This window comes from Nasonia vitripennis, chromosome 2 (assembly GCF_009193385.2).
Source record: "Nasonia vitripennis strain AsymCx chromosome 2, Nvit_psr_1.1, whole genome shotgun sequence".
Taxonomy (NCBI): Eukaryota; Metazoa; Arthropoda; class Insecta; order Hymenoptera; family Pteromalidae; genus Nasonia; species Nasonia vitripennis.
Genome location: NC_045758.1, coordinates 23,495,022 through 23,512,383, shown reverse-complemented (window position 1 = coordinate 23,512,383; position 17,362 = coordinate 23,495,022). Strand labels below are relative to the sequence as shown.

Sequence of the window (17,362 nt, the reverse complement as noted above, 5' to 3'; positions counted from 1 at the left end):
TGCGGCTCTGCGACTCGTCTCGCAGCTCGCGTTTGTATATAGACGTGTGCGTCTGTGACAGCTTCAAATCTCTCCGGTTCATTCTAATCCATCCATCGCGCTTTATCATCGTCGGCGATTCGTCCTTCCATTGTTCCGCCGTGTTTTTTTCCTTCCACGCTCGAACGGAAAGACGCCACTGCGCGTGAATCATCTACACACCGGCGAACTTTCTGGCTGGACGGACACGCCGACGTCGAGAGAGGAAGGATGAGCCGCGCCGGGTTGTATCGACAGCTCTCTCTCTCTCTCTCTCTCTCTCTCTCTCTCTCTCTCTCTCTCTCTCTCTCTCTCGTGTCCCGTGTTTAATAATATATAATGGAAGCTATAATATTCGACGCAATTTCGGTGCAGGCCTTGACGTGCCTCAGCCGGTCAAGAGCGAACGCGGATAAGTTTTGCTCTCTCGCCGGATGTTGACGCGCGTTTATCGTTTTATTCGACATTTCGCTGGAATCGCCAAGGCTTATATTAAATAGTTGCAGCGAAAGAGTCAACGGGAGAACTGTATACACGCAGCAACGAAAGCTATATTTTTTTCTATCTCGCGTATGCAAATGAGAACGTGCGGCGCAGATAAAGAAATGCAAACTTTGCAATTATCGCGCGCCTTGTCTCCGAGTGCTTCATTAAGCGTCGTCGATAAAGCGAGAATCGGCCGCGGCGAGCGGCAATTTTAAAAAGCAATTACCGCGTACACTCGAAGCTCTTTGTCTCTTTGTTGGAAACTAAAAATAAACTCTCGAATTGAAGCCGTCAACGCGCTGCGCGAAGCTCGGAGAGAGAGAGAGAGCGAATAATTTTTTGCTCGATGCGGTGCCCACCTGCAGTATATCCATTAGACGCGAGCGGTGAAAAGAAGAAACAATTCTCGCGCTCACAAAAAAAGGATCTCGACCCCTAGAATACCCTCCGGAGCACTCACCCGCGCTCACGCAAAAGCAAGGCGAATGTTGAGAGCGTGTCACGCGGGATTCGCCCATGGCTATCTGACTCACTTTTCTCCCTCTTTCCGAGTCTGTCAATGAGAATTGACTGAAATAACGCGAGCGCGACGACGAGAGAGAGAGAGAGAGAGTCTGGGCGTCGGCTTTTATGAGCTTTCTCCTCGAGGTTATGTGATTCGCATTCGCGAAGGCCTCTTCTCTCGGCGGCAAGAGAGAGAGAGAGAGAGAGAGAGAGAGAGATAGAGAGAGAGAGAAGTACATGAGTCGTCGCGGCGGCGGCGGCGCAGTCAAGGACGACGGGAGAGACCTGATCAATAATATAATTCGCTGCTGCCGACGTGGCAGTAAAGAGAGAGTGAGAGAGAGAGAGAGAGCTTGTTTATATATATCCTCTCGCAGCAGCCTCGTGACGCTGCTGCTCTTCATTGTTCAAAGGAAATAAGCTCGTTCGTCGTTAAACTTCGAGAGGCTGGTCGAGTAAAATGTTTGTCGGGTATTCCGAAGTCTAGTGTGAATTAAATATCGAGGCCGTCCGGTAAAAATATTGTTCACCCGATTATAACGACAGAGATGCATTTAAAAGAGTTCAATCATCGCGATTGTCCCGCGCGGCGATGAATTATCGACGAGCTTAATCGATGATGTCGATATAAAACAACGCAGTCAATTCTGTCGCATTGTAGACTGTGCGCAAAAAACGCCGCAAGCCCAAGAGAGCGAGAGTTTTCGGAAAAAGGAGCACGGCGAGGAACGACGACCACCGCCGAGCTACAGCGCGGGAGCCTCTCGCGTGCATAAGAGCCAACGAGAGAGAAAGAGAGAGAGAGAGAGAGAGAGAGAGAGAGAGAGAGACGTCGCGGTGTCAGTGGAGTTCAATCTTAATATAGTGTGACCCCCACTGCCATCCGCTTGCGCGCGACACATACACTGCACACACACTCTCTCTCTCTCTCTCTCTCCCGACTATATCCGCTGCGGGCATATACTGCGTCGTGCAGAACTGCGCGAAGCGAGAAAGGCGGTGCATTAGGGATGTATAAATACGCGGGCGAAACGGCTTCGTCGTCTATTTTCCCGGGATGCGTTTCCTCGCCGATAAACAGAGCTTATCCCCGATTGTTCCACACGACGACTCGCGTATCCGCAACAATACAGTTCATTGATCGCCTCCAGAGGGCCAAGTTCCGCAGAGCATAATCAAGATAGTTTGCAACTTCCGCTGACCTCCTCGAAAGCTCGCCGCAAGCTCTATCTCGCTGCGTGCATATCTCTTTGTGTGCTCTCTCGAACTTTCCAAACTCGGCTCTATACACACACACACACACACACACACGATGCTGTATGCGTGAGTGTTGGTCGTCGCGAAATGAAAGAGCGCGAGTGCACCGCGGCCAGAAATTCCGAGTCCGCTCGAAAATAGATCGATGACACTCGGCCGCCGAGACGCACCTCTTGCACTTGTGTGTGTGTGTGTATGTCTCTCTCTTTCTCTCTCTCTCTCTCTCTCTCTACGCCGAAGGAGGGAGAGAGAGAGACGTACGTGGATATGCGTGCATGCTCGCGCGCTCACGCGAGTCACTCTGAAATAACCGCCCGGCGAGAGCAAGGTGCAATGCACGCGCGTTCACTACTCCCGTCCTCTCTCTTTCTCTCTCTCTCTCTCTCTCTCTCTCGCTTACTCTTCGAGGTCTCTTTCTTGCTACTATACTGCAAGCTCCGCACACTAGCCGATACTCTTTTATGGCTCTCTGGGGGACGAGTCTCGCGCTGCTTCTTTTTTTTCGGCTGACGCCTCGCTGCGTTTTTCCAGAGCTCTCCCCCTCCTCCTCCTCCTCCTCCTTCTCTGCGCCGCGGGAGTTTCAATACGAGCTTTATTAGCCGTGTTTATCGGGATTCCTCCGTGTACACACACTCGACGCTTGCATTTCGCTCGAGCAGCAGTAGCAGCAGCAGGAGAAAAGACTGTCGTCAAGGGCACGTCTCTCTCGTCGTTCGATGAACGCTCTTTTCAGCGAAATCACGATGATAATACCAGAGCGAGAGCGCGTGTCTCCTTCGCCGGACAGATAGCGGCGATTCCGCGAAGCGACGGATGGACGGAACGTTTAGAATAGAATTCGAGCGCGGCGTGATTTTCCGAGCGTGACGCAACGCGTATGAATTTCTTTCCGAGATGCGCAGCGGTGTTGGGTGATGCTTATCGTATAAGCAATAACAGCCGAGCTTTTTTCCGCGCTTAAACTTTCGACAACGGCGCAATTATTTCCCGCGCTCGCGCGAGTCAACGTTCTGGAATATATGGGCGGTCGAACGACCAGAGAGAGAGTAGAGGACGAGTAAAGCGCAGTCGCTTGAGAGAAAATTCAAATCGCGCAGAGATACTGCGATAAATAAACAATGACAACGTCGTCGTCGTTCTCATCTCGGTTGAAACAAGGCGAGCGCCGAGTAGGCAAGTGCGAATACGGGAGATAAGGAGAATCGCGCACATATAGCATCACGGAGAGAAAGAGCGAGACGACCGCAACGCCGGCGGAGAGAGAGGGGAAGCCCCGTAGTCGTCGCGCGCGCGCGCGTGGAATCATGGTGGGGGAAGCGCGCCGCCGCCGCCGCCGATGCATTGTGGGGGTGTTGGCCTTCAACTTGACGGCGCAGTTTCACTGACCTGCCTGAGAAACTCGCCTCTCTCTCTCTCTCTCTCTCTCTCTCTCTTGCGCTTATGGTATATATATACATGTACAATACGCACGCGTACACGTAAGCGCGACTTTATTCCGCTGATACAGTGCGAGCGAGAGCGTATTTTTGGGGCAGCAGGAGCACGATTTTGTTTTTCCGCCTCGGCTCGCTTCGAAACTCGAAAATCCGCTCGCGCGTTTATCGGAAAAATCGGCGATTTTTATCGGCGTTGCGCAATGACTCCGCTGTATGTATAGTTTCGAAACTGGACTAGTCTGTAAGCCGGCTTATACCGAAAAGCCCTCTTAACGAAATCGCCTCAGAAACTCTCTTCCTCGGTGGGCGTTGCATAGGCTTTTTTTCGGTAATTACCCCGCGCGCGCAGATGCGGCCCCTGTGCCTTCTTCTTGTTTTCTCGTTTCCACGAAAGTCGATGATAATTTGCGTGTGTGCGGCAGCGGCGGCGACGAGTCTTGTTATACCGTATGGCTCTTGCTCCTGTTGTTCGGGCGAAACAACCGCGTGATTTAGTGTAGCCCCGGTTCCCCTTTGAAATAGGAGCTGCTCGCCTGACGATTTCTCGTTTTTTCTTCCTTTTCTCCTCGTTGATTTTTCGGACTTTCGATGTATGAGCTTTTTTTTCTTTGGGCTCGATAAGATTCTTCGGGGAGGATTGTATGGAGGCTTAATTTGATGGTGACAGAGAGAGGAGAGAGAGAGAGAGAGAGAGAGAGCGCTGCATCGCTATAGGATAAATCATTAGCATTATATTGTGTATTATACCGGCAGTGTCGACGGCCAGTTCCGAAAATAATCGCTCGCATCAGCACACACGCGCTGGAAACTCATTTATATTCCATCAGCGGTTATATACGCGCATAAGCTCTGCGGTCAGCTCAAAAGCCTCCGCATCGATCGTCGCGCAGACCTATACACACAGGCAGGCACATGGATTTCGCGTCAGCTGTTGTGTGCTGCTGCTGCTGCGGCGAGCGGTGACGTATCGTGGGAATGGCACTAGTCGCTCGTGTGCAGTCGCATTATGTATAAAAAAAGGAAAGAGCAGACCTCGAGAGTTTCGCCCATTCACTCAGTCGGTCACCCGGACTCGCTGAATAGAGGATCTCGAGTTGTTTTATTTTTTCCCCGAGAGGAGCGAGTTTCGAGTCTCTCTGCACGTGTGCGGCAGGTTTATCGCAGTTTTTTTATCCGAAGCTCCCGAGGTTGCCAGTGACGTCGTCGATTTCCGCCGACTCGATATATTGCATCGGATAATCGATTTTCGATACGGGGGCTTTTCAAAAACGCTCTTAATTACTTTATATGGAAAAAAATGAAGCATCCCCTCGCTCTTTTCCCACGCGACAGTAACGATCGGACGTCGCCCGATTTACGATAATCCTCGCGACGCAGCAGCGGCAAAGTGGCCGATTAGAGTCAGTCGAGCATTAGCCGCCGCTGTTGGCACGGATTATTGCGTAACGCCGTACGATGCTCTTCGCCGCCAACAATTGCGCAGAAGCGAGTTAGAAAGGGAAGCGCGAGTCCATTGACTCGATCGCGCGCGAGAGGCGGAGGTGGGGCGCTAAAGAAGGAGCCGGAAACGCGGATAGAGAGAGAGAGAGAGAGAGAGAGAGAGAGAGAGAGAGAGAGAGAGAGAGAGAGACTTGGCGGAAGGTGTTTCTTATATTCGCGCAGCCGGCTTGATTTCAACGACGTTTGCGGGATGTGTCGATGCTACTCTTTGATCGTAGCGAGACGTGCTGACCTAATTAATTATAGAATCCGATAGTAGTTGAGCGAAATTCAAATGCACACGTCGCGAGGAATTCGCCACGATCTATACACGCTTCCCTCTCTCTCAAGAGACCTTTTCTCTCCTTTGTTCCCTGCAGCGGGAGCTCTCCTCCTTCTCCTCTTCTTCAGTTACGCGAGAAACCGTAGACGCGCGGGGTGTAGGGTTCGCTCGAGATTAGCAAGCGATTGATCGGCTCCGGGCAGGTAGTAGTGTGTAGTGCACAGACCGCCCTGATCGAGGAGATCCTCTCTTTCTCCGACTGGTTTTAACACACTCGCCAATTCCAGACCGGCTTATAGCGTATAGAGAAATGGGATTAAAGATTCTTTCCTCTCATTGGATTATCGCGCCCGTTGATTCGCTCTCTGCCAACATCCTGCGCGAATAATAAACGCCGCCCGACGCGAGTATTTACAAAATATACCTGCGGAGCGAACTCGCCGATAAGCGGCCACTATCTTACACCTGCGCGAAAAAAGTCACGAGGTTGCAGTCTGTCTGTGTGTGTGTGTGTGTGTGTGTGTGCATACGCTGCGCCTCTCTCTCTCTCTCTCTCTCTCTCTCTCTCTCTCGCGGCTCACCTTGGCCGCGGCCCTTCAACTGTCTACGACCCACGCCCCCTGCTCTCCCTCCTTTTCGCTGCTGCTTCCTTTCCCCTTCGCTATCGCACGTACACACACACATTCGCGGCGGCCAGCTGCATCGGCTATCCTTTTGGCCTGGAGTGTATGGTCGTCACACACGTCGATCGAACTTTCGAAGCCGACTGTATACGCCCGACTGCATCCTCGCGCGCGTGCCACTCTTACCTGCGCACTCGATCACCTGTTCGCCGCCGAGACGTATCGATATGCCAGTTCGCTCTCCGTACGCCACTCGAGGATGTCACGCTCGCGGATTATTACGTCCGCGAGAGATATCTCCATCCAAGGATAAGGATGAACGGATGTATTTTCTCTCCGCATACGGCGACGACAAAGAGCCCATACAGAGGGAGCGAAATCTTAAAAGCCAGTCTCACTCTCAGTTGGCGAGCCGGCAAACTAAAGAGACGCGACGACCTCCTCGTCGTCGCTCTGTCCCCGCCTGATGCCTCAAAAAAGGACTGTTGCAGCGGCTTTGAAAAATATAACAAAAAGCTCGTATGCGGCCGCGGCTAATAATAATCGATATTTAAATAGCGAATATTCGCGATTCACTCCTCGACTTGTACAGCAGCGCGTATGACAAAAAAGAGCGCTACGCATCGCTCCACACCGAAAAACTCATTGGGCAACATCCTTCGGAAAAACTCACGATCCGAATCGGCAATTTCCTGAAACACTAAAAATACACTCGAGAGACAAACCTCTCTCCCTCTCTCCCTCTCTCCTCGTCTGCCGCGAGCAACAACCGCGTCCCTGAAAGCGTTCGCTCGGCGAACGGCCCTGACATTGTCGTCGCGGTATGCGCGCAAGGACCTCTCTCTCTCTCTCTCTCTCTCTCTCTCTCGTCTCCTTTGTTTTCCCGCACTCTGTATACTGCTGCGATTATTACGCCGGTGCTATATACCTGCGCCGATGCTCTCGCGGATACAGGAGAGTCGAAAGTACACCGCGTACACGGGGTCGCGTGCAGGAACGCCGGGAATCCTCGAGGAGCGAGAGAGAGAGAGAGAGAGAGAGAGAGAGAGAGAGATACTTAGGGTTATAGCTCTTGGTCAAGGCTGCGCAGTGAGGCCAGTGCTCGATGATAAATAAACGAATCGCGCCGCGGGTAAATTGCCGCGGTAAATCAGGATCTGCTCATCCGCCGCGCAACGACTCCGAGCTTTTCGTATACTTTTCAATTATTCCGTGTATACGTCGTGTATACGTACTGTCGCTTTCTCTCCAAGCGCGCAAAGATCTTCCGAGGTTTTCACACGCGCTCGAGGAAAAGCCGGCCTCGAGCTACGATCCGTATCTCCGAGGAAAATCCACGTGGAACGAACGAACTTCTCGAACGAGAAGGTATCGATCGGCAAAGGTCGCACCCCACAGCGGTTCGATATCAAGCGTCGTTAAGGAGTCAACGGTCTATCCCCGCGGGCTGCTTCCATAGAGCGAATTCCCAGAGCATGCACCCTATACGAGCCGATGCTCGAGCGGGAGAGAGAGAGAGAGAGAGAGAGACGGAAGAAACGAGTTTCTGCGAGAGGAGGGATAGAGCGAGAGTGAAACGAACGAAAGGGAGCGAGAAAGACGACAGGCGAGTGGTTCACCTGCATTGCTAGCATTGCGCCGCGGCCGGCTGCTCTCAAGGCCAGTCTGCGAGGACCAGACCGGACTTTTTCTTCTTCTTCTTTCTCTCGCGCACGCGTGCGGCGCGTTCGGAAGGACCACGTGGGGGTTCGGATCGCGAGACGATGAAAATGTTTATGGAGAGCCATTTGTTTCTATGGGAGCTGCAGAAGACGGAGCGAAAAAAGAGTTTTGGGAGAACAATTGTGTCCCGGGGAGTGCAACAGCTGCCACGCTGCAGCGATTTTTCTCCTCGCTCGTGTTCTGTTTCAATTTTTTTTTTCACCGCATTGCTGCACGCCGGCTGAAAAATCCGGTATTTAGTCCGCTTACCGAGAGCCGTTCGCGCGTATACACATATTCACGCGCGTGCCACTGAAGCGATACTAATCGATGAATCTCTGCTTTTTTCTGTCAACAGGCTGCAAGATAAAGGCGCTCCGCGCCAAGACCAACACCTACATCAAGACCCCGGTCCGGGGCGAGGAGCCCGTGTTCGTGGTGACCGGTCGCAAGGAGGACGTGGCCCGCGCCAAGCGCGAGATTCTCTCGGCCGCCGAGCACTTCTCCCAGATCCGCGCCTCCCGCAAGTCATCCCTCGGCGCTCTGCTCGGAGCACCGCCCGGACCGCCCGCTTCGGTGCCCGGACACATCACCATCCAGGTGCGCGTGCCCTACCGCGTGGTCGGCCTCGTGGTCGGCCCCAAGGGCGCCACCATCAAGCGCATCCAGCACCAGACGCACACCTACATCGTCACGCCCAGCCGCGACAAGGAGCCCGTCTTCGAGGTCACCGGACTCCCCGAGAGCGTGGCGGCTGCCCGCACCGAGATCCAGGCGCACATCACCCAGCGCACCGGCGTCCTGCCGCTCTGCATGCACGAGGAGAAGGACTTGCTCGAGGTGCTCTGCCGCGGCGGACTCGGCTCCATCCTCGGCTGCCTCGACCCGCCCGGCGGCGCCAAGGGCAGCAACGGAAGCAGCGGAGCCTTCTCCTCCAGCGGAAGCTGCAGCAGCTCGTCGTCCAGCACCGGAGCACCCGGACTGAACGACCTCGTGGCCATCTGGGGCGCCGGCATGGAGCGCGACGAGGGAATCGGCGAGTCGCCCAGCTTCGAGTCGCAGACCGCCTCGGCCTCGTCCATCTGGTCCTTTCCCGGCGTAGCGCTACCATCGAGACCCTCGCCACCCGCCTCTGCATCGCCGGCTTCGCCCACGGACTCGCTTCTCGGAACCGGGAGCGGCAACGGCAGCACCGGAGTCAGGGAGTGCGTCGTCTGCGGCGACAAGGACGTCACGACCGCGCTGGTGCCCTGCGGACACAAGCACTTCTGCCTCGAGTGCGGACATCGCATCTGCATGAGCAGCGAGCCCACGTGCCCCGTCTGCTCGAAGCCCGTGCTCCAGGCTCTGCGCATCATCATCTAAGACGGAGGCCAGGGCCGCGAGGTGCTGCTGCTCAAGGAGAGATCGACTTACCATGCATCATGAGAGATCAACACACCCACGACACACACTCACACAACACATCCACGACACATCCTTTTCGACTGATATTCAATAATGTTCGTACGACGCGGTTTTTATACTTTGATGAGGAGGGCGCTGTGTTTGCTGGGCCACACAAGACAGGCCGAGAGGATGCTTTTACCCTTGGTTCATGCCGTACGACTACGATTAGTCAAGTTTCGTATTGTGATTCTGATTCTGATGATGATGATGAGATGACCACACTGGATCTTTCGTTCCGCGGACGACAAAGACACGAGCACACCACCACTACACACGAGCGAGAACTACACATTGGGCGAGAAAGAGGAGGACGACAGGAGACATGCCCCCAGTGATGATGATGACGACGATCCTGCTGCAGGAGGAGGAAGAGAGAATGGAAAAGTGTGTTTTTCTTTTTCGTTTGGTTTTCCTTTTCTTTTTCCACGCGGTACCTCGGACGCACGCGACGATCGAAGCTGAGATCGCGCCACGAGAAGACGGTACCGGCGACAACGAGAGCGACATCACATCACATCGACGCCCCTTCCCTTCGAGACTGCTGCTACGATGGCTGCACACCCACGTTCACACTGACACACTCACGTATCCACACAGCGGACTGCGAGAGGAGAGGAGCGATTCTTCGACTACACATGTGTGGTGAGAGGGAGGGAGTCTAGAGAGAAGAGGACGCGCACAACTTTTCGATTCCACTGCTGCTGCTGCCAATATTATACTACTTGTAGTTTTTAACAATATGCGAACACGTATGTCTCTACTCTGCGAGAGTCGAAACAAAATAACAATATACCCGATAGAGAGATTGTGGGAGGGAACAGGCGAATGCCCGCGCGGGAATTCCGTTTTCCGTACGATCATTATTAATAGTCGAGTTGCGTTAAATTTCGCTAGAGAGAAAGAGAGGAGAATTCTCGGGAGTCGCGTGGCGCTCGCCTGTTCCCGCCAACCGGATATACAACGAATCGATTTTAAAATGAACACTTTAAGGAGGCGCGAGGAGGAATTTAAAAAGTTTAAAGGACATAAAATAAACGTAAAATAGTAGGGACGTAATTAACGAACAGGAATATGAGATGTATTAAACGAGTAGAGACAGAGTTTAGTAGGAGAGCGAGGAAGCTTCGTGTTTTGTTGTTATTTTTGTTTGATAATTTTTTTTCTTTGTTTAATATATAAATATATATTGCGAGCGGCGCGATTATTATGTGTAAAGACAGAGTAAACTAGAATTGCGCACTGTAGTTATAAACGTGCGCAAGAGCGTCGACGACCACTACTATTCTCTCGTTTTTTTAACGGTCTCTTTCTCGCAAGAGTGAATCCGGTCGCGACGAAGAGACTCGCGCTCGCGCGCTCTGTAAGATAGCGCGACTTCTTCGAAAGGTATTATATAGATATATAAAAAAAAAACAAATATATTTATGTATATTATTCGGCATAATACGGCAAGTGCGAGAGGCGACTCCAGGAGGATGGAGAGAAATTTTTTTATTGATGAAAAAAAAATTGCGCGTTTCTTATACGAATTGTGATATTATCCGATATCCAAAATTGATTCCTAGATAAAAGACAAAGATTGAGTATACAATGAGAATAAAAAAACGTTAATATAAAAGAAAAAGCGAGTGATGAGATGCGCGAGTGAAAAAATGAGTATATTTGCGTGATGATAAGGCGAACCGTCGACGGTCGCCGTATAATTTCTCTTTGCTCCTAGTCGTTTTTTGCACTTATAAAAAAAAGAATAAGCAACCAGCATACAAGAACAAATAACGGTATAACGAATTGTGAAAAATCTTTATAAAGAGAACTCGCGCGCCGACGCGCGATTGCGATAATTACGATAATGATGATGAGCGAAAAACGGTGGTCGTCGAACCCTGAGGTCAGAGGTTCTGCGCCGAGGCGCCATAATAGCTAAGAGAGAGAGAGAGAGAGAGAGAGAGAACGTATACATGCATGTTGAGAGCTATAGAGAAGCGACACACAGAGAGCCGAAAAAGGCGAGAAAAACCAGGGATATATGCATGAGGTAGAGAAAATACGATGTAGGCAAGTCAGCAGAGAGGTGTAGTGGAGGGGAATATAGAATACCGTGCGCTCGTCCGCGTGCTACCAAACGCGCGTGCGCGTGAATTTGAGGGGAAGGTTTCGAAAACAAAAAAAAAGGTGAGAAAAGGAAAAACGTTAAACAGAATTCAAAGAGCGCACTACTCCTTCCACCCGTCATCCCTCGCTTAGAGTATTATCTTATCTTTATATAAGCGACAGAGCAATTGAAATAATAATAACGATAATATATATTATATATACAAAATATAAACATAAAAAAATATATTATATATATATATGACGATGATATTTTACCGAGGAGATTTAGATTTTGTATTTTCGCGCGTTCGCCGACGGGACGACGGGCGGAAAAGCCGGCTGCTCTCTCGAATCAGCGCTCTTTTGAAGCCATACGGTGTGTTGTGCAGGAACCACGCGCTCTTCCCGCTCTTTTTGCTTCTTTTCGGACGCTCGGGTCGGTGCGGGGACCGAAACCGAGAAAAATAAAAATGACGAGCAATTCGCGATACAGTATTGGAAGCTAATCCCCACTCGGTCCCCAGCGATCCGACCTCGGTGTCACTGGGCTTTCCATGTAAATGTAATAATAATAATGATACAAATGAAATACAAAGAGTATATTTTACCCTCTCGGGCGTGATCGGCCTCGCGCGCAGAAAAAGTTATAGAGAAAGCGAGGATCCGAGGACGCCCGGGAGACGGGGGAGAAAAGCGAGGAAGCGCGCGTCGTCTCGTGGTCGTTGTGCGGAAGAAGGAGGGTAGGAGAGAGTGGTATACACGGTGGCACGCGGAGCGCCCACATTCTGTGTATTATCGAGGGAACTTAGTAATAATCGAGTAATAATTAATTTTTAAATGGAGAGAAAGGAAGAGGTATCGACCGCGTGACCCACGTGTAAACCAGGGAGAAAGAAAGGAAAAACCCGCGTGCGCGACAGACACACAGAAACACACGTAATACACACACACACACACACACACACACATACACTCAACAATATAAATATTATACGCGTCTAAGTCGTAACGTCGTCGTCGTCATCGTATTTTTAAGGCTTTTTTCCTCAAAATGACGTATGATATTTTTGTAATTTATTTTATTTTTATATATATTATAGAGAAAGAGAGAAAGTAAGCGAGAGAGAAAGAGCGCGAAAGTGAATTAAGAACGAAAAACACAGAGAGTAAAAATGGCGAAAATAAGGCATTTTTCCCAGCAACGTCGTCGCCGATTGTCCGCCCATACGCGGACACGGTAGACACGCGCGTTTATTTATATCCTCGTATTGATTATATATTTGTTGTAGTTTTTGTCGTTCAAATTTTTATCGTCTATCCAAAAGAACTTTAAAGGGGGTCGGACACCGGCCCGCTCTTGACATCAGACTTTGGTTTCTTTTCTTTCCTCTGTTATATAGTTCGTCTGTAACTTTTCATTATAGTTGTTTTTTTCTCCTAGTTTGACTTTTTTGCTTCGTTTCACGAGAAATTTTCGATGTACACATACGGGAATGGAAGTAGGGCGATGGAGGATAATCGTATAGAAGTCGCGTAGCGCAGTATTTTTAAACGTTCGTTTCGGTCTCGTGTTGCCATTTTTTACGAGCTTACGATCTCTTTGCGTTTCATCGATGAGCTGACGATTATTATTACGGAACGAAACATGCTCAAAAATTCACACAGCTGGCTTCCTGCTCGCGTCGCGCGTTCGTTCACGCGTTGCTCAGACTTCGGAGAAGTGCGTTGTTGTTTTTACTATCGATTGACTTTTAAGCATGTATTATACTTTTACTGTTGTTTTTTTAGCGTTCTAAAAAACAGTCAATACATATATTTATTTACATTAGTACTTTCAAATCCTTTAACTTTGTTGACTAAAAGTTTTTTAAAATTTTTATTCGCATGTTCGAAGTTTGAGCAACGTCGCGAACCAGCGCGCGCCGCCCGCGGGCGAGAAGGTTACTAAAACGCGCCGCGTCCCACTATTTAAAGAACGATACACTGCATTATATATTATATATTTAAGAGAAGCAAACGATTTTTCGATAGACGTATAAGGGAGTAAAAGGAAAAAAGCTTATGAAATGAATGAGAGAACAAAAAAAAATAAGATGTTTATTATATTTAAGTTCGAGGCAAAATGAATTCTATATTTTTTCTATGTTAAGTATAATAAAAAAAGAGAATTAAGGGATAAATACAAGATGAAAATGTGAAAAAATGTGAAAAACGGTGATGACATACATATATATTATATATTTATAGGTATTCTCTTTAGCATCAACGTTCCGACTTAAACCAAGTAAAAAAAATGATAAAAAATTTAAATAATTATTAAAGTAAAATAATTTAAGATATAGAGGGCGGCCCGCGCAATAAAGGGCGGATAATTATATTATATACATATATATGTAGATCATGCAGGATTACGTCATTCACTTCAATAAATAAGTCTGATCGAAAGTCGCGGCGAGGTGTATAGTTCTTAAAGGAAAAAAGAGAAGAAAAAATAAATAACGTATTGCAACGCGTGGGTGTGTTATTGTTAGGTGTGTGGACGAAAAACTTTTTCCTTCGGGCCGTGTATTCGGGCGCGCCGGGAGAACATGGCTGTACGGAGATTTTCGAGTCTAAGGCGGAGGAGCAGCAGAAAGTTTTTAAGCCACGCAAAGGACGATCAAGTTTAAAGGAAAAAAAGAATTCTCAATATGTAGATATATAAGATATTAATAATATAATATATATTAAACGAGACTAAGACACACGAGAGATAGTCGTAACGTAAAAAGAGACAAAGCGAGGTGACAGAGAAAATAACGCTGATAATCTATTATTCTGTGGTGAAAACTGAGAGCTCGAGAGTTTTTACGTGTATAAACAAGAATAATCTAAAATGAAAACGATAAATAGTAAAGAGACGATGTACTGAGAGTAATAAAAAAAAAAACGGATAACATTTATTAACAAAAAAAGAAGTAACACAGAATATTAAGACAGTCTTAGGGGCGGTTGCCGGCAGACTCGGTTGTTGCGTCGTCTTCTTTGAGTTCTCCCATCTACACAGCGTCTCCATTTCTTTCTTCATGTGTGTCCGTGCTTATTGAGTGTGTATCCATTATCATGTCAAAGGAACGTAAAAACAGAGATAGAGAGGAAATGGGAAAGTATAGAATCCAGGCGCGCGACTCACGACACCAATCAGTAGTGCGAGTCAGGCTTCGGTCAGACGCGGGCGCGAGGAGGAGAGGCGCGCGCGAATCTCCGCTAGACTTTAACTTTGGCCGAGGTTCCGAGCTTCCTTTGATCGTTCGTCCGTTCGGGGGACGTCGGGTTCGCTGTTTTCGATTGAACAATCATTCTTCGAATCTCGATTCGACGTCGCCCCGAACAGTCGCACGCGTGTCGCGTCCAGTGAGCCAGGGCGAGAAATCGGAAAGGCCCAAGTAGTAATTCGCAAGCACATAACCAATCAATTATGCCTTTCGAGCTTCTCGCGATTTTCCGTTTTTTCGACCTGCCACGTTAAATTCTTGTCAGTGATGCGGAATTTCGATCAACTCACGCGGACACTCAGCTCTTCATCTTTTCATCATGCGTTCATTCATTCGTTCAGCCATTCGTCGGAGTAAAAGTATTTGAATCTACACGAGTAATAAGGGTTTTACTACTGATAATCTCTAAACGTAAAAGTAAAGGTAAAATGACGTAAACGATAGTCCTAACATATTTAAGAGGTTTAAAAATGAAGGGTGAAGCGTTTATTGAATATAATTAATAGCCATTGGCTGTGACCGATAACTGCCATTTTCGTATAAAAAAATGAAAGAAAAAAAACAAGTCTTTAAAAAAAAAGATAACCAAAAAATAAACGTAATCGTGATTTAAACGATGTACGCGGTTAGAGAGAACGACCCGAGTGGAAAGACGTTTTACGAAAAAGAGAGAAAGAAATGAAACAAGAGATGCAACGGACACACGAGAGGCGCGGGCGACGAGTTACTGCGCGCGAGGCAGACGTACGCGAAAATTTCGTGAACGAAGCGAAAGCAAAACGTAGTAAAAAATAAAATAAAATAAAAAAACAAGGGAGTCAAGGCCAGTTTTTCCGATCGTGCGCACATTATTCGGCTTTATGGGGATAACATAACGTACATGTACGCGAATTACTAGAGGATGGAATGCGTGTGCGTGAGATATGTATATGATATATACAAGTGTGAAAAAGAGCGAGCAGGTGTTCGACCCTCCCAGTAACATATAGATGTAGATATATATTTATCCAGCCAACTCGAGCAAAGAGATTTTTCAGAATTTTTCTTATTTTATTTTTATTTCTAGTTTTTCTTTTTGTAGAATTTTTGTAATAAATATATAGTTGACAGAGAGAATGATCGTAAGAGAAAGAGAGAAAAAAGCTAGAAGATTCGGGTGTCCCTCTTAAGTGCGAAGAGACGCGCGAGTACGAGAGCATTTTATAATTATTATCATAGGCAGTATATGCGCGCGAGAGTGAAAAAAATGGATTAAAAAAAAACATGACGATACATATCTCAAAGAATAATAACTAAACGTAAGAGAATTATTAGAGATTTAACTATAGAGAGGTGAACGAGAATAATCGTGTGAATGGATAATAAGACAGAGAGATTAACTCTGTACGCATAGGCTTAAAGAAATAATAAATAGACGTGAAAAACGAGAGAGAGTAAAAAAGAGAGAGGAATAGATATGATTGTTGCTTAATTTAATCTGTATTTACTATGTTAAATTTAAATTCTATTGAATAGGTATATATTATTTTATAGTGAATGTGGTTAACGACTCTTATTATTTTATAGCTTGTGGTTATGACGATTATTATTATCATTATACATGATTATTATTAATATTATTAGAAACTGTATTTAAATGAAAAGTAAACAGACAATGCATAGAGAAAGAGCAAAAAGAGTGAAAGGGAGATATTAACTCGATAGAAACCCTCTGCTTTTGTATATCTAGTGAATGCGGATATTAGCGCTCTGGCGAAGAGAGAGAGAGAGAGAGAGAGAGAGAGAGAGAGAGAGAGAGAGAGAGAGACAGAGATGAGACGACGTTTGTGAATTTTTTCGCTGGCCTCGATCGACGTTCCTTTATTAGTTCTTCATCTTATTATTATTTTTTTACATAGATTTTACGACTCTGCTTGCGTATCAAAAATTTTACATTGTAAAACCATGCCTCGTTTTTAAGTTCTTTCTGTTGTTTGTGCGTTTATTTTTTCACCCCTATCTAACAATATACACACATTGAATGATTATATATATATATATATATATATATATATATATATATATGTATGACTATTCAACAAAGAGACAAACATTGAAGAGCCCATTGACACACAATACACATACGATATATACATATATGCGTTTGTACTTGATGATTTATATTATTTTTGTAACCGACTTTGCTTAGATGCGAATGTTTCTCCTCTATCGTTGGATACTAGTTTTTAATGGCTATCACTACTATTAATTATTATTATTTTTTGTTTCTTACTTATTATTATTATTATTATATAATGCTATGAAACGCACGTCGACTTGGTCGCGAGATCCAGGGATGTATCGCCCAAATATCCGCCTATAGTGAGATGTAAATCGAAAAGTATCGAGAGAGAAAGACGATTTATCCTTATTTTTACGAAACCTTGTTTATTAATATATAATTAATGATTATTACATTATTATTTTTTGTCTTTCCTCGATTGACCGCTGAATTCCTTTGTATTATTATATATTTTTTTGTACATGTACTTTGTTTCAGACTGTTTATTATTTTTTCTTATTTTTTTCCTTGCTCGTTTGTAAGCTTAAATGTAATAATAATTATCGATCGATAGGTAGTGATTGAGATAAGAGTGAGAACGTTTGAATATCTAATATATATATATATATACATATATATATTATATATTAAAAAAAAACAAAAAATATATTATATACGTTTGTACATTGCGACTATACATATTATATATATATTGAAATATTATTATACGAGCGTAA

At 46.8% G+C, this 17,362-nt stretch overlaps 1 protein-coding gene across 1 annotated transcript in view; it reads left to right on the top strand.

Moving 5' to 3' along the window:
• Positions 1–17,043, top strand: part of LOC100121206 (RNA-binding protein MEX3B) — a 51,058-nt gene extending 34,015 nt beyond the window's left edge. Inside the window, exon 2 of the mRNA XM_008212461.4 lies at positions 8,146–17,043. Coding sequence (XP_008210683.1) covers positions 8,146–9,152 — 1,007 coding nt within the window. The 3' untranslated portion in view covers positions 9,153–17,043. The remainder of the gene's footprint in view (positions 1–8,145) is intronic.
• Positions 17,044–17,362: the final 319 nt, after the last annotated feature.